The following is a 19,654-nucleotide window of genomic DNA, read 5'->3' as shown; positions in this document are numbered from 1 at the left end:
TATGTGAATCAGTTGGACCTTGGGTTAGATGAATTAACAGTGTCTTTGTTTGTAGATTTGAATACAGGCTTCTGAGCTCAGACATGCTGCAGACCAGGAAGGATTTTGCAAAACTGTTGATTTTTGTCTGAGTAGTAAATTTGATTCTACAAATTCAAACCCAACTAAAGTTTGAGTTTTTTATTTTTTTTAACGATTTCATGGTTTGGTCGATCCTAGTTTTCGAGCCACAGTCGCGGTTGGTGAGAACAAAAGATCTGTGAGAAGAAGAACAAGATGAAAATTTAAAAGGATTGTGTCACATCCTCCTCCTTCTTCTTCTTCTTCTTCTTCTTCTTCTTCTTCCCCCATCCGGCGACAGGACAAACGGCGGAGAGCTTTGTTCCGCGCTGCGATTGGTCGGCGGGCTATGACAACGGCGCCGATTGGCTGACAGATTGCCGCTCCTGAACTTCTATTTTAAACATAAATACGAGCTGCCCCCAGTGTCCTGCTTCTCAGAACCCAGGGGCTGTCTGTCAGACACGGTGTCCGCTGTGCCGCAGCTCTCCGCCGCACAACAACTATGTGGTTTTAACTCATCCTGCAAGACTCAAATCAAATGTTTTTTTTTATCTCCACACGGAGCCGCCGAGTCACTTCCTGTGTCGCTCGTTAGCGTCGTGTGACTTTAAAAAAAGAATGCTTTCTTGAGTTGTTGCTTGCTAGCTGGTTAGCTCCCTGGTTAGCACTGGAAGTTTGCTCCGTCTCGCTGACTAGTTGGCCTCGTCCCGACACCGAATTCAAACTTTCAAAAACCTTCCACACAAAAAGCAAACGGCGGGGGGATTTCTCTACACGCTGGACTGAGCTAACGATGGAGTCCGCAAATCGTTTCGACTGCGCCAGCCCCGTTAGCACCGTCTTGAAGCGCAGGCCCGACGGGATCCCCGGGCTTTCCCCGCTCTCGCTGCCCGAGCTGAGCTCCAGGAGCGCGCACCGCAGGGACCTGTTCTCCCCGGGACCCGCGACCGTGCTGTCGCCCGTCACCAACCTGGCCCTGGACATGAACAACTTGGCCGGACTCGGGAGGTATAGTTATTAGTTGTTGTTTTTTTTATCATGTGCTATTTTTCTTCAACTCTGCAACTTAAATCACGGGGCATTAAAGGCGACGTGCATCCATCCCCGGAAGTCTGCTCAGGTTTAGTTTTCACACTTAATTGTTCGTCTCTTTCCCACATGCAGTCTCTGTGATACCCCGAAAAGAAGAAGGCATGCGCCGCTGGAAAAGGTTCCCTCCTTCGCCTCTGACGTCTCATCTGATGCCGGTGAGCCACCCTGAGAAACAAAAGAAGAAAAAAAAAAAATGCATCATCTATTGTCTGAGCTAATTGATGCCATTACGAAATGCTGCTGCCCGAGGGGCCACGATGTACAGTTGATCCACTGTCAGGCCCCTTCGAGACCCGAGGGAAGTCATTTGATGTTGACTTGTTCTAGAGCCTCGTTTATTAGTTTTTAAAGGTGAATTAATTTGCCTTTTTAATTATATTGCTCATGCTAAAATGTAAAGCCGCAGCTAAGGATTGCTCCCAGACCCCATGATGATGTTTTGGCTTCGTCCACACACCCACGTTATTCAGCTCACTGTCACAGAGGAGCAAAGAAACCAGAACATATTCACACGTATGAAGATGAAATCAGAGACTTTAGACTTTTTTCTTTCATAAAAAAACTACTAGAACCGATTCATCGCTTATCAAAGTAGTTGGCGAATATTTTAGTAGTCGATTACTAATCGATTAACTGTTGCGGCGCTACGGAAATCTCAAATTCCAAACTTCTGAATCATCAATCAGGATTTGCTATTTTTCTTCGTTTTGAAGTGATTATTAACCCAATATCTTATAGGTTTGAGACTGTAAGTTGATCAGAGCAACTGTTGTAGCTTCACCTTTAGGAAATGCAATTAACAATCATAATACTTTGATTAATTGATAATGAAAGTCAGTCACTTGATGCACAGCTGCATTCACCACACACTTAACACTGTAAAAATATGCAAACTCCACCAGCTATGGTTGTATTTTTCTCTGGTGTTTGAATAATTTGGGGAGCCAGTGTCTTATCTGTGACACGAATCTCTCTCTTCAGGCCTCGGCATGGATCCCCCGAGCCCCTCGGATTCTGTTGAGGTGGAGGACACGTAAGTTTGCACCATCCCCGTCCACGTCTGTTGTAATCAATCGGCCCGTGAGCTCTTGCCCCTCAGATTATCATCCCCCGCCCCGACGCCACCTCCACCGTGTGCTCGGGGCTCAGCTGAGCCAAGCACCATTTCTAATTCGTAGGATTATAAAAAAAAAATTAACCGTTGGCTTTAGGATGAGATCTTCACTCATTTTTTGAACTTAAGCAGATTAGCGGATAGGGAACGTGGGGCTTAACTTTCATTGTGTTTTTTAAAGATAAGTGAAAAGAATTGTGGTGGTCCAGGGATTTTTACAGTTTCTGACTAGATGAAATGAAACAAGAAGTGCAAACTAATTTGTATTTATTCCTATAGACAGAAAGGGCATTTTTTTCTGTAACTGATGTAAAAGAAACTGGACGTGCCAATTATCTTCACTGGCTCAGCTGCTGTAATCTTGGGTGGCCCCTTATCTTGATTCTCAGTTGGGCGAGTTTCTACAGACATCTGCTGCTGTGTGATGTGAGAGTTCCTTTACAGCAGCATTTGGTGCTCAAGTCAAGACCCTCATTCACCTCCTTTACAGCTGTTCGGTTGCTAGGAGTTTTCCTGTTTGGGGGTGGGGGGCGGGGGTGCATGGCCTACGCCTGGTCCCGCGCCTGGGCTTAATGATCGCCCACCCCCTCTGGGTTTTGGCACACTCTTCCTATGCTCTGTTATTTCAATAGTATAAAAAAACAGGGGGGGCTGGGGGGATTTTCAGCATCAGGGCTATTGAAATGAGGGCACCCCCAGAAAACAACTGCCCTCCCTCCGTCTGCTCTGCATTGAATGGGACACGCTCCCCCTTCGACAAACAAAGGGCCCTTGCAGAAAAGGGGTTGGCGGCACTGGCTCCAGCAGGCATATGGTAGATTAGCTGATCTCTGCTTCCCTTCTCCAGTCGTCCTTCCCCCCTCTCTTGAGCTGCACCCTGTGCTCTCCACTCTACTTATTTAGCATACAGGTGGGCATTGCTCCAGTGCAAAGACCACCTCTCGCCCAACTTCCTCTAGTCCAACCGTTGCTCTTGTGTTTCTCAATGGAGCCACAGGTTCTTTGTAGTTTACAGGCACACAACCGTGTCTCGACTGGCCAATTAAGGCTTTCCAGGTCATTCAAAAGTGGGTTGTTAATTTTCTTTTATGTGCAGTACAACGTTTTAACCATTTCCACTAATTCTCAAATCTACTTTTTTTCTGTTACAGGTTCGAAAAGGCTATTGAACAGTCGAGCCGCGTCGTCAACGAGTGAGTTGCTTTTCCTGTCGATATTCTAAGATCATTAACTGGTGTTACTGGCAGTTATTGCCCTTTTTAAAATTTGAACAGCATTACTCTCCGGGGATTGTTTTTTACTACACAAACGTGAAACGGTTTTATTGATTCCTCTTGTTTTCTGTCGATTACAGGAGGATACCAATTCGAAGAATCAACTCATTGCCAGTAAGCAGATTTTTGTGATATTTGTTAATTTTGTTCTCTGTGCCTCATTTTATTTGATTTAATCTCTGGCTGCTGTTTCAGCGTTGTCAGCTGCTGTAAGAATGTTGCCTGATGTATTTCAAATTCACTGGGGTCACGAGGAGGGGGAAACTATGCCTGAAAGTGAAACGAGCTGAGCCCCTGCTGATGAGTCTCTCTTCTCCCCTCCTCCCTCAGCTCCAGCTCCTGGGTTTCAGTCCTTCTCTAAAGGGACAGGAAGCGGATTCTCACCGCTACGGAATATTCGGCCAACAGCCTTCCCAGATGAACGCCTCCACCTCCTCCTCCTCCTCTGGTCAACATGACAACAAAGAGAACCTGCCGGAGGTCAGTGGTGCACATGAATGAGAAGGTGTTTTAAAAGAAAACCTGCCCAGATACTCTGATCTGAATTCGAAACAGACGCTAACGGAATGTTATGCCCTGGAAGCTGATTTGTTGCCATGGCGAGGGCATTGCAGTTATTAAGTTATTATGAGAGTAACACTAGTGTCAAAACACCTATATTACTTTCCGTAAGTTTGTTTGATACAAATGATTAATGCCTGCAGAAATATTGTGAGTAGCTCAGCAACAGATTAAGTCACTGCCTTAGGAAGGTGTTAAATTTGAGAGTTTTATCTGTAGTTGTTGGTAAAGCTTCCTGAAAAGTGTTCAGCATTGAATTTTTTTGATCGTGTTTCCAGGAGGGCTTTAAATTCAAGAAACCCACCAAGCCGGTGTCGCGGTGTCGTGTGCGCTCCTTCAACGGCGGACAGTCGAAGGACGCGTTCGCCCGACGCCCCAGCTCCGCACCAGCCCTCATGGTATGTGAAGAATCTGTGTCCATCTTTGTGTGCACAAGGTTTTAAAACTTACTTCTGGAAACTAAAACCTCGGCTCTTTATCGTTTCCAGCTCTCTTCACCTCCTCCCATCCAGCAGCTGGACATGTACGACTCCAGTCCTTTGTTCCTGAGACGTTCCTCCGCCTCGTCTCTCAACGACGACGATGACGACGGCTTCATGGACGTGCTGGACGACAACATGGAGGTGAGTCTTGAATCCTTTCCCCTCGTTGTTTTAATTTGTCATCTGTACTAAGATCCCAAGATACTGTCTCTAGATATTTTTGTAATAAACCACTCTGTCGTCCGCAGAACGACTCTGGGATGCCGATGGGGATGGCCAGCCTGCTCCATGCTCCGCTGGTGTCCGACAATTCAGCTGAAGACTCTGTAAGTTTGACCGCTAATGAACACGATCTGTGTCAATGACCTGTACAATATTTGGGAATTCTTGTCCATGTAAACAAAAGAAATGTTGCACCTGCACAGTTTCATTTCAGCTTCTGAATCCCTAAGTTTTTATTAGAAGTTGAGCCAATCACTACATGTCACAGTGAAACACCGCATTTCCTTTTTTGACTGATAGATATTGATCATACTGTATTTTATTAGGAATGTCAAAATGTAATCGGGACAATTGAATTTGATGATTTCTTTTCCCCCCTCTCCTTCAGCCTGTGATTCGCTGTCGCCCGCGGAGCCTGTTCCGCTCGCCCTCCATGCCCAGTCCGGTGTCCCGTCCCTGTGCAAAGCGTCCCGACTGCCCCGGAGACGACAACACGCCAGTCAGGGTGAAGAGACGACGCAGCCTGGCGGGGACCACCATGGAGCAGAGCCCCGAATCCCCACGCATGGTGAGTCCTCGCTCCTCCACTCACCGTCTGTTTCCTCCTCAGTGGAAACCACCTCTGAGACCATTGTCAATGGCTTTTCAGACGAATCTCAAATGAACCAATTTTCCCGTTGACCGCCTCCCTAAGTCTCTCTCTCTCCCTTGTCTCCCTCCAGAGCTGCTCACTGCTGCAGAGATCCAAGTCCTTCTGTCAGACAGACATTGAGAAGCTGCTGGACACCGAGGACACTTCGACTGAGCTTATCGGAGATTTCACCAAGGTGAGGAAGACTGAGAAATCCTGTTTTTCCTTTCTCAATGCTGGTGACTTTTAATGATGTAAAATAAACCCGTCTAATCCCATTTTCCTTTTGTTCTAGCCTTTTGTATTACCCACAGTGGAGGGCAAACACCAAGACCTCAAGTACATTACCTCAGACATTGTGAGTAGATGCTCTCGGCTCTTTCCTCTTTGCCCCAGACAATAGATTTTTTACTCTATACGTACATTATTTTAAGCATGAAACATTAAAGTGTGTTTCCTCTCGTTTTAAAGATGGTGGCAGCTCTGACAGACCAGTTCAACCATCTAGTTGAGCGAGTCATCATCATCGACTGCCGCTACCCCTACGAGTTTGAGGGAGGACACATCAAGGTGAGTCTTCAAAGACGACCCACATTATCTATAAATCTGATTTCTTCTGCACGTGGATTTTCTGGTTGTCAGTCATCAACTAATCGTTTCAGCCATAGAATCAAATGTTCCTCAATATCATGTGTCCTGGTACAAAAGTTTCAGAAGTGTAAGTGTTGTGTTTTTGTCTCTGTCGTCTCAGGGGGCGTTGAACCTGCACCAGGAGCTGCAGGTGGAGGACTTCCTCCTCAAGACGCCTGTGGTCCCATCCTGCCCGGAGAAGCGGGTGGTCATCGTCTTCCACTGCGAGTTCTCGTCGGAGCGCGGCCCGCGGATGTGCCGCTTCGTCCGTGAGCGAGACCGCGCCGTCAACGAGTATCCTAACCTCCACTATCCCGAGCTCTACATCCTCAAGGGCGGATACAAAGACTTCTTCCCCCATTTTCAGGTTGGTTGTTCTTTTCAGATTCCCCTTTAGACTTTGACAAGTGTCACTGACTTGGACTTAGGACGAAGGGGGGTTGTAAAGCTCTTTCTGTTCACACGCACACACACACACACACCCACACACACACACCCAATCAGTTTATATCTGATCAAATGTAAGACTGCACAACCTTGCAGCATTGTTTTTGACACATGGTTTTAGTTGCACAGCTGAACTGTGGCTGAAGGAAACATTTGAGGGACATTGCCCGGAACTTTTTTCGTTGCCACCATCCTAGAAAAATTGAACCCATGTGACGATACAAGGAGGAAAATCTCCGGAAAAGTCACAGCCAGCCAGCGAGCGAGCGCTCTACCCAGACGCCACAGAATGTTCTGGAGATTTTCCTGCTGTAGCGAACGCGTCTGATTCGGGACAAACTCCTGCTGCGTTAGTCAAATATACGTCTTCATCGTCTTTTTAAGAAACTAAAATTATTATCAGACATTCACTGAGCAGCTCTACGACACCGTAACAGATGACTGAAACCCTCCGTGGCTGTTTCAGCACTTTTATCTGAAGCCCGTCTCGTTGTCTTCCTGCGCAGGCACAATGTGAACCTCAGGACTACCGGCCCATGCACCACGAGGACTTCAAGGAGGACCTCCGGAAGTTTCGCCTCAAGAGCCGCACCTGGGCCGGGGAGCGCAGCAAGAGAGACATGTACAGTCGACTGAAGAAGCTGTGAGCGTTTTCCTCCTCCTCGTCGTCCTCCCAAACTGCCACTCAATCACACTGCCGCCACCCCCTCCTCAATCCTACCTCCCTCTGAACAGACTGAGTGCAACATTCCTCTCTGAGCCGGAGACCTTGCCCCACCAAGGACATTCGTTATTTGGGAGGGGGGATTGCACCAACGAAACAGGGATTTTTTTTAAAGTCTCTTTAATGTTTCATTTAACTATAACATGCGTCGTTATTTATGCAAATGTAAAGAGGGAGAGACGTGAAATGATGAACCCAGTGCAGATTTACATTAAGATGACAAATAACCACTTGGACCTACACTGCCTGTTTTTACCTTCTGCATTATGCCGCGTGAGAAACACATCACTGCCCGAGTGCCGCCGAGCAACCGGACCACACTGCCGAGTCTGACGTTTGTCTTTCAGTCACTGGATTTTGTTTTTTGTTTTTATTGTTTTTTTGCATTTTTCATTTCCCACCTTATTTTAGCACTTAAATTAAAAACCTGAACCGGTGAGGTGCTTTTTTTTTTGATACCGTATTTTTTATATATATATATAATTTTGAATGAATTTTCTAAACCCTCATTTAAATCTTGTTTTTCCTCGACATCCCAAACTGCAAATTTACATTTTAGTATATGATCAATGCAGTGTTTTTTCTCCTTCCTGATTGGTTGCAATATTTGTTTGTTTTTTTCTTCCTCAGTCAGATGACACCAAAGCAAACGAACTACCTGTTAACTTTGCAGTGAGATAATGTTTTTTTTCCCCCGATGCTGCAGGTCAGCAAGTGTGAGAAGATTTTTTTTTTTTTTAATCTTAGGAAAAACACAAGTGTGTTTTGCTTTGAATCCCTTATTAACGTTCAGAGATGAAAATGTCTTCCCTTCTGCAGAGCTAATGATGTCAGTTTGATATTGATCGGGTGGTTTGAATATATTTTGGTCCAGGGTTCGTGGGGGAGCTGCTGAAATAAAGATCCAATGTGCGTTCAAAGAGGATTCGACAGTATCTGTTTTTCAACTGAGTGAAGATACATGAAATGTATTTTGTGAAAACTGCTTCTTTAAAGAGGCTGCAGACCACTTTGGTGCCCCTAGTGGTTCCAGGCGGTATTACTGTCGTAAAGACGCGTTAGCAAGACGCAGGTACTTTTTCCTCAGAGCTAGAAGTTGTCATCACCACTTTGGCGATAACGGAGGAGAAGAAAGAAGTCTGTACACCAAAGCTGCTACTTAGTTTTCTGGGTCCTAGCATTAACTAGCAGCAGTGTTAGCATCATTGCTCATCGCAGCCGGGCTACTGTCCAAAGAGGAAAATTACCATTAGAGAATTTAATGCTGAAAGCAAGACTCATATGCTACCAATATAAGCGCCAATGTCGTTTTTCTGTCATACTTGATGTCGCTTTTTATTTCATAATGACAAGTTAAAGCCAAAAAGTTTTTCTGCTTAACTTCTCAAATGTCTAATGTCGTCTTTGCCTAAAGAAGATGCACTCTCAAATTGGCGAACTGATATTTTAAAGTGGAAACTATCTGATGAAGGTAAAGAAAAATATGATGAAAACATGATACAAACACATTTTCAATTGGAACCAGAATTATTCAGGACTTGTTCCTGGACTCGTCTTCACGTCAAGATGTGAAAGCGAGGTTTTATTTAAGATTAGAGGAGATGTTGCTTTATTCGCCCCGAAACTAGGAAATTTGTGTTGTTTACAGGTTGGTGACAGGCAGAAAAGTGGGATCTAACTAGCCGTGATATCAAAACAACTGGAAAGCTTTGCAAGGTAAAAATTCGTGGAACAATCTCTGGTCCCATGTTCTCAACTGTGAGGATTTGTCCCTTTTCTCTGTCGGTTCAACAAATTGAGCAGTTCAAACGTTAAACAGGGCAACTCTGTCACTCTGTATTCATCGATGAAAATAGCAAGCACATCTTTTTTTGTCCACATTTTAAGCTTACGGAGTTACTGTGTTTTAGTCAAACTCGTCCTGATAGGCGTGGGACCTGGTCACAGGCGTCTGGTGTTCAGTAAACGTGACTCTCTGTCTCTCCACCCTTGAACTCTAAGAATAGAACGTCAGCTCTTTGTGTTTGGTCTCCGGCTGCTTCGCCGGTGGACGCAGCGGGTTTTTCCTGCACCAGTTTATTTCAAATTCTCCATCTGCAGCCGACGGTGGGAGTTTCCTCTCTGCTGCAGCACGTGCCCACACACACACGTGCCCACGCACACACACACACACACACACATTCCTGTGTGCACAGGGAGTGTCTCTGTGGAGGCGGTGCCTGGCAGCACGACATGTCCTGACAGGAGCGTAATAACTGTTCTGTTGCAGGAGGTGAAACAATCAGAGCGACCACGTGCTGTAAACACGTGACTGGTCTGATGCAGGGAGAGGTTCCAACAGCTCGGCTCCCTCCCTCTCTCCCTCCCTCCCTCTGGCACTTCCCCAAAGTTTGAAATCAGGCAGTTTCCCAGCGGCCTTGTGGCTCTGGGAAAGAGAGGGCAAGTCTTTGTGTGCTCTCCGCCTACTGACGTCCAAAGACTCGATTCACAGCAGCAGTTTCTGGTTCAAAGTGTCTGACTGAAAGATGCTCTCTCAACCCCGGAGAGTAATGACATCGGCGGACTTGCGGAGATTCGTCGTATCTGCGCAAATCGCATTTTTGCCTCGGTGATCTTTACATGCACTTGTCAATGATTCAGCGAAACAGCCACCTTTGTCTGAGCAGGACGGTTAATGGTCAATGTTGTTGAGGCTTGAGAGGCTTCGCACTTTCAGATGAGGCCGTTTCTCAATGCAACACTTTACAATGCAAGCTTCCTTTTTCCATTTCAACAGGAGCGGATTTGAAATGCAGATGAGTCGCCGGCAGGTCCCCAACACAGAAAAGAAACAAGAAAACGAGTCAGCTTTTACACCAGGAGCCGTCAAATTAGGAGCCGGAGACTCTGAGGTTCAATTCAACAAAGTGAAGTGGGAGACACTTTGAAATGTTGCAACAACAACTCTCCAAAAAATGCGGTGTTAATTGAGTTGCTTGCTCTCGAGGATCGAACTTTCAAAAGTCTTTGTTTTAAAGTTAATAAATCTAAAGTTAAATCTTAAGACATGATTTAAGACATGAAAGTAGTACTTTGCTCCAAGTACAATAACAATGTCAGATATAGTTTTCCCATTATAAAAAAATCCGCTACCTCAGTTTAGTCCGACAGATTTCTTGTGATTGTTTATGAATACTAAACTGTATAAAGATCATGGTAACGTTGTACTTATGCTAATCTACTAAATCAAATATCCCTCAAATCAAGGTATGTCAATATATATTTTTTTAAATCCTGTAATATCGCCACGTAGTCGTCCTGCTCATCGGTTTGTGTCTAATGTAACCAGAGAATTCGAAGTGCTGCAGATGATGGAGGCAGGTCCACGCCAGCGCCCTGCAGAGCACCTACCCCACCCTACATATCTCCATCTCTCCTTTGTGAATCCATCTCATCTCTCCCCCCTGCAGCATGTCCTGTTTGACCCCCCCCCGGGTCCCGCAGCAGGCATGCAGCTCTGGGCCGATCAAAGGTGCCCTCACAAAAAAAACAAAAAAACCTCCAGCCTGGGTGTCACCTTTAAACGGCGGCTTGCTGTGACCTGTCGACACTGACAACAAACTGACAAACCTGCCTGTAAAACAAGGTCCTAACAACCCGGCGAGGGCGGCGGAACACCGAGCACAACACCCTCGGGTGGTGGTGGTTAAGTAAAACACACTTCCTCTTTGAATGATTTTAAGGGATCAGAAACTGATGATTTAGATCTTTAGATGCCCCCTCCCCCCGCAGAATGGACAAAAACATATTTTGGTTTGGCTGCGGCGTGTTGTCATTAGCTTCCTTTATTTCAAAACTGGCGGGGCCCCCGCCGTCATTGGCCCTGCACGTTGTTGGCAGATGGCCCCTTCGCTCCACATCCTGTTGTTGTTCTAATTCAGCTGGTTTGCTTCAGCAGGCGGGAACTGTGACTCATACTGAAAAATCTCCGAGACCAGCTCACATGCTCACACTGCGCGTCACTCGCTCTGCAGCTTTGTACTGAAAATCAGATGGTCGCTGCTGCTGCTGCTGCTGCAGAGAACCTCCACTGGAGAACCAGTGAAATCTGGCTTCACTTTCAGATTGATGGCTCTTGGTTAATTATTACCTGCAGAGATTGGACTCGCTCACGGCCTCTATGACTGGAGCATGATGTGTGAGATAATCATTACACACAGCGTGGGTGTTTTTCTCATGAAGCGCTTCATGTAACTGGGCTGAACACTGACGGAGGTTTCCGGAGAAATGGAACCACAGGACTTGGGCCTAGGGCTGCACGGTGGCGTGGTGGTTAGCGCTCTCACCTCACAGCAAGAAGGTTTTGCCGATCCTGAAAATAATCCTGACACACAATTCGGCATTTTAAAACACTGGATCAACTCTTTCAAACTGGATTAACTCCTGTCTTGACTACAGAATCCTAAACCAAAAATAAATTAATTTCAACTGGGGTGGAAAGAAACTAAGTACATTTACTCACTTAAGTGAGGTACTTGTACAAGTCTGAGGTATTTGACTTGACTAATTCCATTTTATGCTACTTTATACTTCCACTCAAGGAAGGGAAACTTCCCCCGGGAAATGTTTTACTTCACACTCCACTAGAGGAATATTTCACACGATGGATAATGCCACACGTTTCTACAGTTCAACATACTGTAAACCTGTGATTTCTGAAGTCTTACGAACACCAGAGTCTTGTCGGGTTCACATTTCCGATCTCTATGAGGCATTAACACCTTTGCCCCTCGAAACTTCTCACGTGGTTTCATTTCAATAAATGTTCGAACGATCCAATAAGAAAACTTAAAAGCAGATTTGCGCCAGTAACATGCTGCTCACACACTGATGCTTCTGTATTAATCATCTCATCGCTCCAAGATCCCCAGAAACAACTGGAACATTCAGCTCCTCGGACGTTGTTACGGTGTTTTTCGGTGTCAGCTGGTCTGTGAGGGACAGAGGCTGAAGAGGTCAACGGGGTGGTGGAGCAAATGTTGACAGAGCAGAGTGAAAGTTTCCCTCCATCACTGTGCAGTTTAAACACACACACACACACACACACACACACACAGAGCACAGGGCCTCTCAGGGTAAAGCAGCGTGACCAGCAGCAGCTGTTGGATGAACAGCTGCCTCTGTTGGTCTGATCTCATCTCCTCTGTCGCTCAGTCCAGTTCTGATTCTCGTGATGAAATCATTCTGTCGCAAAAAAATCGGACTTGTTGATATCAACATGTACGTTTACTGTGTGTGGTTGAATCTTAAGGGGAAAAGGGCCCCTATGATAGTCAACTTAACTTAGTTTATTTCAGTTTGTTGACTGTTTGTCAATCAAAAGCACTTCAATTCTAACCCTAACCACGTTTATATTTTTCACAATTTTTCGATCAATGAGTTCATCAAGAAAATAATCGGCAGATGAATTGATGATAGAAATAATCAGTAGTTGCAGCCCTACATCTCATTTTCACATTCATGAGTGGAGGTTCTTTTTTTCCTACATCTTCCTTAAAAACTAATGAAAAATAAATATTAGCATTTCCTCTTCCTTTTTTAAAAACATACAGTGCATGAACTTTATGTAGACACAGATTTGTAAATATAAAGTCTGTTTTACTTTAAAACATTGAATAAATAAATAAAACAACTATTTTTCCATAATATAATATAATATAATATAATAGCGACCGTGCGCCATCTGCTGGTTCAAGCAACGCGACACGACGGTAGCCGAGAGAGGTCAGCTGACCAACCCGGAAGCGAGAAGCCCAGTTGAAAGTGTCACGATGTCAAATTGTTGTTGACGAATAGATTGAATGTTTCTCTGGTTTTAGTCTTCACGTGACGTCATGGTTCGGTGTTTCCTGATCCACACCGTGTGTCCGGTGTCCGCTCTGTCTGCCGGGGAGAGCAGGCTGCTGTTCTCCCGGGTGTTCGGGCCGGACGAGGGGGTCCTGACCGAGCAGCACCGGGGGCTCGGCCCGGAGGAGAGGCGGGTCCTGCGGCGGGAGAAGACGGCGGTGGTGGCGCGGTGAGTCGGTCTCCGTCTCCGGGTCTCCGGGTCTTTGTGTCTCCGGGTCTTTGTGCTGGAATTGTTTTTTAATCGAGCTTTTGTTGTTGTTGTTTATTTGTGTGTTAGTTTGTGTCAATAAGCGGAAATATATCCTCTTCACGTTTTGACTAAACATTTTTTTGATGTCTTATATATTTTATTTAATATATTTTGACTTTCTTTCTTTCTAAATATGTTATTAAACGATGTATTTTTTGACTGTATATTTTTCAACTATGTATTTTTCAAATACATTTTGAACTATATATTTTTCAAATATGTTTTTAACTACATACATATAATATATTTGTTTTTAACTATATATTCCTAAGTATATTTTTTAGCTATATAATTTTAACAATATATATATTTTTTAAATATACTTTAAACTATATATATATATATATTTTTAAATATATCTTTAACCATATTTAAAAAAAATGTGTATATATATATATATATATACTGCTATACTATTTTTCATATATATTTTAACCATATATATATTAATAAATAAATAAATAATACATTTATATATATATATATATATATATATATATATATATATATACAGTATATAACTCCGGAGGCTGCTGCTGCAAAACATATTATATTTCTAAATATATTTTAACTGTATTTTGTATTTTAGTTTTCACACTCTGATCTTTGGGACATTCAACATGAAATAAGATAGTGGATTTTATATATAAGAGCAAAGTCTCAGCTTTTATAAGAGTTTGTTTACATCACTAGATGAGATAGAAGTGTCAAATTACTTTTTGAACCGCCTTAAAAGAACAACAACCCTAGGCCCTGTGCGTGTGTAATGGGCTTCATCTCCTAAACAGTTCCTCCTACATCAATGTAAACTTACATTATTTTATTCCAAATTGAATGTCCCAGAAGCTCAGAATCTGAAGAACAGAAATAATGTGGCTCTGACTGTAATTCAGTACAATGGAGCAGCAGCAGCCTCCGAAGTGACTCGTAAAGCTGAATCAACAGTTTCAACACAAACCAAACGTTATAGTCCTCACGGCGACGGGCTCACGAGTTATTACGTTGTATCACACATTAGTTTGAGTTAGGTTTCCCTAATAAGCTGCCAACCGACGGTTTGTCTATGAATCTTGCTTTTTCTTTTTTTTTCTTTTCTAAAGTCTACCTGACACTGCTGCTCCGAGCCGACGCAGAAGAATCCAAATTAAATACGCTGGAGTCCGCCTATGAATATACAACTCAGCAAAAACCCTCATTTAATTCCCTCTCACCCAGACGACACGTTTCTCAAGTGGCGTTAGAGTCAATCAGTGAAATCTCGTATATATCTGGGAGGAACTTTTTCTTTTGTCTCAACAGTTGTGTGAGGAATAATATTTGCTTGCGAAAAAACCTGCGCGTTAGGAATTATACGATATTTCCTTTCTCACAGAGTTTGATAAACATGATGAAGAGTCTGAGGTCACATTTCTCACATTCACATCAGATGTTAACGTTTCAAAATGGCCTCTACAGATGATGCACAGGAAGCTTTGTCGGAGAAATTGGACGTAAGCGCGTCGCCTGATCGTGAATATGGAAAAAAACAGAAAAGCCGAAGACGTTTCCGTTGGGTTTCCCTGTAATATTGTGAGGTCACGACCTTACGAGATGTATTTATTTTACAGAGAGTGGCTGGTTTATTCCCATATATTCTCACAATAACCTGCATAAGAACGAATAACGCAGCCCATGAGTGAAATTGCTAAAGTTAAAGGTGCCACGGTTAACACGGTGGACACCACTGATTATTAAAAGTGGGACGGTGAAGATTAACGCTCTGTATTTCATATGTTTTCGCAACATGTTGCAATTTGGAAGAAACTCTCCAGCAGCTCTTGTTTGTGTAGGAACAGCTTCACCTTCAGCTCCTTGTGTTCTTGCCGTGATGCAATCCATCCACTCGTCTTTCTGCATCCTGCTGGTTTTTTTTATTTATTTATTAAAAAAAGTTCTGACGGTACACAATGAAAAATGCATCAGACGCGCCGTCTGGCGGAGGTTGTCAATCATCGCATTTGTTTTTCAGCAGCTGAGGGAGTTCTCTCTCTGTCGTCGCACATGACAAACTGTATCTACTGACTATCACCATCTCAGGAGCAGTTGGGAAAAGAACGACGACACAGTTCCACTTGCAACACGTCGTCAAGTGATGACAACAGTTTGATCCGCGTGTTTTTCATGTATGAACGAATGACAGTCATGGGGATCATGAGGGGGAACAGGCCTTTTAATCGTCGTCTGCTCATGCGACTGTTGTTCTCTAGTAATTAGATGAAAACTGACAGTGCTCATGACAACTTAATCATTTTGGTGATTTTATCAAGTAAAATGAAAAAGTTAATATTTAAACATTTGTATTAATTTGTCTGTTCCTCAGTCAAAATGTCCAAGTTGAAGACGTCGTTTTTAGGCTCCGGTCGTTTGAAGTAGGTGTTATAATTCTATTTTTGTGGTCGACTGGCACATCCCATCAAGCTGCACACACAGATATCAGTCCCCTAAATAAGTCTCATTTTCTAATATTGAGTTATTCCCAGCGAAATCTGCGTAAATATATATATAAAAAAAACCAAAAAACACTATATCGCAATGTAAAGGAAACTGGGGGGAAAAAATCTATAAATCATGGATGTGCCTCTTTGTCCAAATCTGTACCAAAATATTAAAGAGTTCTTTCTTGGTCCTTGCACCAATTTTTGTGTACATCTTTTCTGTAGTTTTTGCTTAATTCTGCTGACAAACAAACAAAGGGACAGTGGTGAAAACATAACCTCCTCTGCAGAGGTAATAATATAGTGGTGGTGGTTATTACTGAAGAGGCCTGGGGGATAAACATCCAACTTATCCACCATCTTTCTAAATCCACCCCTGCTCGCCCCGTGTTCCTCAGGCAGGTGCGGAGCGCCGTCTCCCTGTCGCGGGAGGCGTCGGGCCGGCCGCCGGTGGAGGCGGTGCCCGGGGAGGAGGCGCTGGCCCTGCAGGAGGCCGGCAGCGGAGCGGTGCGCCTGCGAGCCGGCGACCCTTTCCCCGAGGAGATGAGCGCCCTGTGGCTGGCCGTCCAGAGTCTGGGCTTCACGCTGGTCTGCGAGCCCCACGAGAACCTGCCGCTGGCCGAGGGGACCCTCCGCAACCTGACCCGACACTGCCTGGAGCACCTGCACATGCTGGGGCCGGGCAGCGAGGTGAGAACGCCGTCGGAGGCGTTTTTTAGGTTCCACATGTCGCGTTTTAGAGTTGGCGCCAAAGTGTTAATACTCCTACTACTTAATACTCCATAAATAGAATTAGATCAGACCTGTTGCTCCAAGAAGTTGTCCACAAAGAATGTCCTACTACAGGCCTTTATATTTCCTTTTGATTCCTAAATTGACATCCTGTTTGTGGCCCAGTAAGCGGTTTCAGTATCTCTCATACTCATTCTGACTTTCCGTGAGAACAGTTGAAAGATTAGAGGAGGAAGAGATCAGTAAGTGGGGAGTGTTGTCCTGCCACTGAGGTCCGGGAGATTAACGTGGTGATATCTCAGAATCTCCGATTTCTTTTCTCACCTGTAAATGGACCGAATACTCTGTCGAAGGATAGAGGTTGAAAGCTCAGGGTAAAAAGCAGTAAATGGACCTGGGGTTGTGATTGTTTTGTCAATTTAGACCTTAACTATAAAATAATTAAGGTCTAAAAAACTGGATTTTGATGAAATACCTTTTACAAATCACCAAAAAAAGTGACTCACAGTTAAAGTTGGTTCTGGGCTCCCTGGTTATTTGCCCACTTTATTAGGTCTAATTCATCCTGCTGCCATTAATACTCACTAGAACACGTGTACTACGCTGCTGATGTTGTTCCTTAATAGATACTCTTTTTTGCTGTTGTTTGAGCAAATGTATTTTCACAAAGTAGTTCTTGTGTTAACGACCCCGTATTCAAAGTAAACCTACAGTATTTTGCAGCGCGGCGTCTGCTCAGGCCTCATTAGACGGAGGACCGGTCCACTTTGACACTTTGACCTCCGCAGAGATGTCGCTGCCGAGCGCCGCTCGCCTTAATTCCCGACAGCGGCAGCTTCATTGCGCGTTATGGAAAACGGCAACAAAAGCACAGAGCAACAGTAATCAAACGAGAGATTGCGGGGCGAATAAAACAAAAGGCTCTCATCGCCGCCTGTAACTAACGGCGGCGATTAGCGGAGTCTGCGTGGGGTCGTCGACTAACGGCAACTTTCCCATCCAGGTCCTGCTGCGGAGCGACCGCGTCGACGCCCTGCTCAGCCGCCTGCTGCCTCACGGGCAGCTCCTCTTCCTCAACCACCGCTTCGCCCAGAGTCTGGAGAAGGAGGTGGCGGCCTACATGGCCAAGTGAAGGGCGGCCACGTTGAGGTCGCGCCGGTCCGACTCCCAGCGGTGCCGCTCGATGACGACGAGCTGTGTGTAGTTTACGGTTTGGTGACGTTCCTGCGGCAGCAGGTGGAAGAAGCTCGGATGACTGGCGGCTGCTGCCTCAGATAACAGGAGGCGGTGAACACATAAGAGTGGTAAATATTCCCCCCCGCTCACTCACTCGACTGTTTACCGTGTGGGAGGCTTCAGTTCAAATCCTGTTTGTCATATTGAGGGGTGGAAAAAAGGAAAATGCGGCAGATTAAAAAGAGAGAGCGTGACTGAAGAGGCCCGGTTTTTAAAAACCCACTCGTCGTCATCATCAAAGACGGCCATTTATCTAATTCGCCACACTTGAAATTGTCACAGCGTGACCTTGACCGACCAGACTCAACCAGACTCCACTTCCCCCCGAGTATAACTGGAGCTGAAAATGCACCGTCGCCCGAGTCGTGGCTCGGAGTCGGGCGTCTGTTCCAGGAGAGTGGGAGGGAACCAGAGCACAAACAAACAGCAGAAAGTCAAACCCGTTCAATGTCATTCTGAACCGAATATGCCAGAATTCTTGAGGACACTTGAGGACAATGAGAAAAAAAAAAGGCAGGCGATGACGTGAAATATAATAAAACCACGATGAATGTACATAGAGATGTTGGCATGAACAAAACGGGAAGCGATGACAAAGACAGAAAGAATGGAAACATCCAGGCAACAAATAAGAAATGTTCTCCAGTATCTTGTGAACATCTGTCTCTGAGAAACTAGACTCCTGCTGCTCCTCTCGCCCTCGTGAAAGACTCCTGAACCCCAGTTTCTGTGTTGGCAACCCAATCAGAAACTGAAGCAATGCTATTTAAGAAAAAAAAAAGTCTGACTTGGTGCCAACATCAGTTGCTTTGATTGTTTCTTTTTTCTTCTGTATAAAAAAAATAAAAACTTAATTTCCAGTATAACCCAAGGCGTGTTCTTTAAAAACTGGAGCTCTGCAATGGAGCACACACAAAAAAAACACAAGGCACAGGAAGATTAAAAATAATAAAACGCATGAGAAGGATTTAAAGGTTGTGTTCCTCCCATGGGGTTAAAAAATACACACACACACACACACACACACATCAGCTGGATAAAAACAACGGCCAACAGAATCAGGTAACCAGTTCCACTTCAAGACCAGCAGAGGGCGACACCGTTCCTGTGAGTTGTTTGTGTTTTGGGATGTTTGTGATGATTTAAGGAATTTAAAAAACAAAAGAACATACACATAATGGTTTTAAAAGTTATTTGTAGTCATATCACTACCTTTTTTTAAATTTTGATTATTTTGAAATTGAATTCATTGATTATTTAAAACATTTTTTTAAAAATTTGAAATGTTTTTAAAACATTTAAAATTAGAATACAATAATTAAAGCCACATGTATAAAGATTCATTTTTATTATAGGAAAGTTGACATCATCATTTAAAAATCTAGAATATAATTAAATATAAGAATGATACAATTTACCAGGAGTAAACAAATGATGGACATGTTGTAATGCACAAAATCTGACTGTGATTTGAAAAGATGCTCACCAGTTTAAGCAAAAGTAATTTTAGCAAAACCTAATGACTGCGAAAGAACAGTCTGGTGACTGGTGATTCATAGATTCTGGATTCCAAGTTTTTTCAACTTAAAGTGAACAAGTTATGACGATTGAAAACTTAATTGATTTGTGTTTTACCAATTAAAGGTTAAAAAAAAATTGGCAGTTTGTAAGAAATTTTCTTTTTTCAGTGCAGGACAGTGAAATATTTTATATTTTTAAAACAACAAGACAAACAACAACACAACAAAACAGGACTGTTTTTAATATATCTTTTTTAATAATATTTTTTAATAATATTTTCCTCCCCCACCCACCTACAACGTACAGACATCCCTA

At 44.0% G+C, this 19,654-nt stretch overlaps 2 protein-coding genes across 2 annotated transcripts; both read left to right on the top strand.

Annotated features, from left to right (window-relative positions):
• The first annotated feature begins 496 nt into the window (after positions 1 to 496).
• Positions 497 to 8,160, top strand: cdc25b (cell division cycle 25B). The gene is made up of 15 exons (XM_035609670.2): positions 497 to 1,071; positions 1,228 to 1,310; positions 2,137 to 2,188; positions 3,421 to 3,462; positions 3,624 to 3,657; positions 3,874 to 4,023; positions 4,383 to 4,502; positions 4,593 to 4,727; positions 4,835 to 4,912; positions 5,197 to 5,376; positions 5,531 to 5,635; positions 5,735 to 5,797; positions 5,911 to 6,009; positions 6,191 to 6,436; positions 7,023 to 8,160. The coding sequence occupies exons 1-15, from the start codon at positions 857 to 859 to the stop codon at positions 7,161 to 7,163; spliced, it is 1,743 nt and encodes a 580-aa protein (XP_035465563.1). The 5' UTR covers positions 497 to 856; the 3' UTR covers positions 7,164 to 8,160.
• A 4,848-nt stretch (positions 8,161 to 13,008) lies between these two features.
• ap5s1 (adaptor related protein complex 5 subunit sigma 1) lies at positions 13,009 to 18,684 on the top strand. Its single transcript, XM_035609705.2, has 3 exons — positions 13,009 to 13,295; positions 16,249 to 16,540; positions 17,586 to 18,684. Exons 1-3 carry the CDS (start codon positions 13,114 to 13,116, stop codon positions 17,712 to 17,714), a joined length of 603 nt encoding a protein of 200 aa, XP_035465598.2. The 5' UTR covers positions 13,009 to 13,113; the 3' UTR covers positions 17,715 to 18,684.
• Positions 18,685 to 19,654: the final 970 nt, after the last annotated feature.

The sequence above is a fragment of the Scophthalmus maximus genome, chromosome 15, assembly GCF_022379125.1.
Source record: "Scophthalmus maximus strain ysfricsl-2021 chromosome 15, ASM2237912v1, whole genome shotgun sequence".
In the NCBI taxonomy this organism is placed as follows: Eukaryota; Metazoa; Chordata; class Actinopteri; order Pleuronectiformes; family Scophthalmidae; genus Scophthalmus; species Scophthalmus maximus.
This window is presented reverse-complemented; position numbering and strand designations above follow the sequence as displayed.

Excerpts from the sequence above, each read along its gene's own strand:
- ap5s1 (XM_035609705.2), top strand. The coding sequence starts at position 13,114 with ATGGTTCGGTGTTTCCTGATCCACACCGTGTGTCCGGTGTCCGCTCTG. Across the intron at positions 13,296-16,248 it reads AAGACGGCGGTGGTGGCGCG|GCAGGTGCGGAGCGCCGTCT; the intron begins GTGAGTCGGTCT and ends CGTGTTCCTCAG. Across the intron at positions 16,541-17,585 it reads TGCTGGGGCCGGGCAGCGAG|GTCCTGCTGCGGAGCGACCG; the intron begins GTGAGAACGCCG and ends TTTCCCATCCAG.
- cdc25b (XM_035609670.2), top strand. The coding sequence starts at position 857 with ATGGAGTCCGCAAATCGTTTCGACTGCGCCAGCCCCGTTAGCACCGTC. Across the intron at positions 3,658-3,873 it reads GAAGAATCAACTCATTGCCA|CTCCAGCTCCTGGGTTTCAG; the intron begins GTAAGCAGATTT and ends CTCCTCCCTCAG. Across the intron at positions 5,377-5,530 it reads GCCCCGAATCCCCACGCATG|AGCTGCTCACTGCTGCAGAG; the intron begins GTGAGTCCTCGC and ends GTCTCCCTCCAG.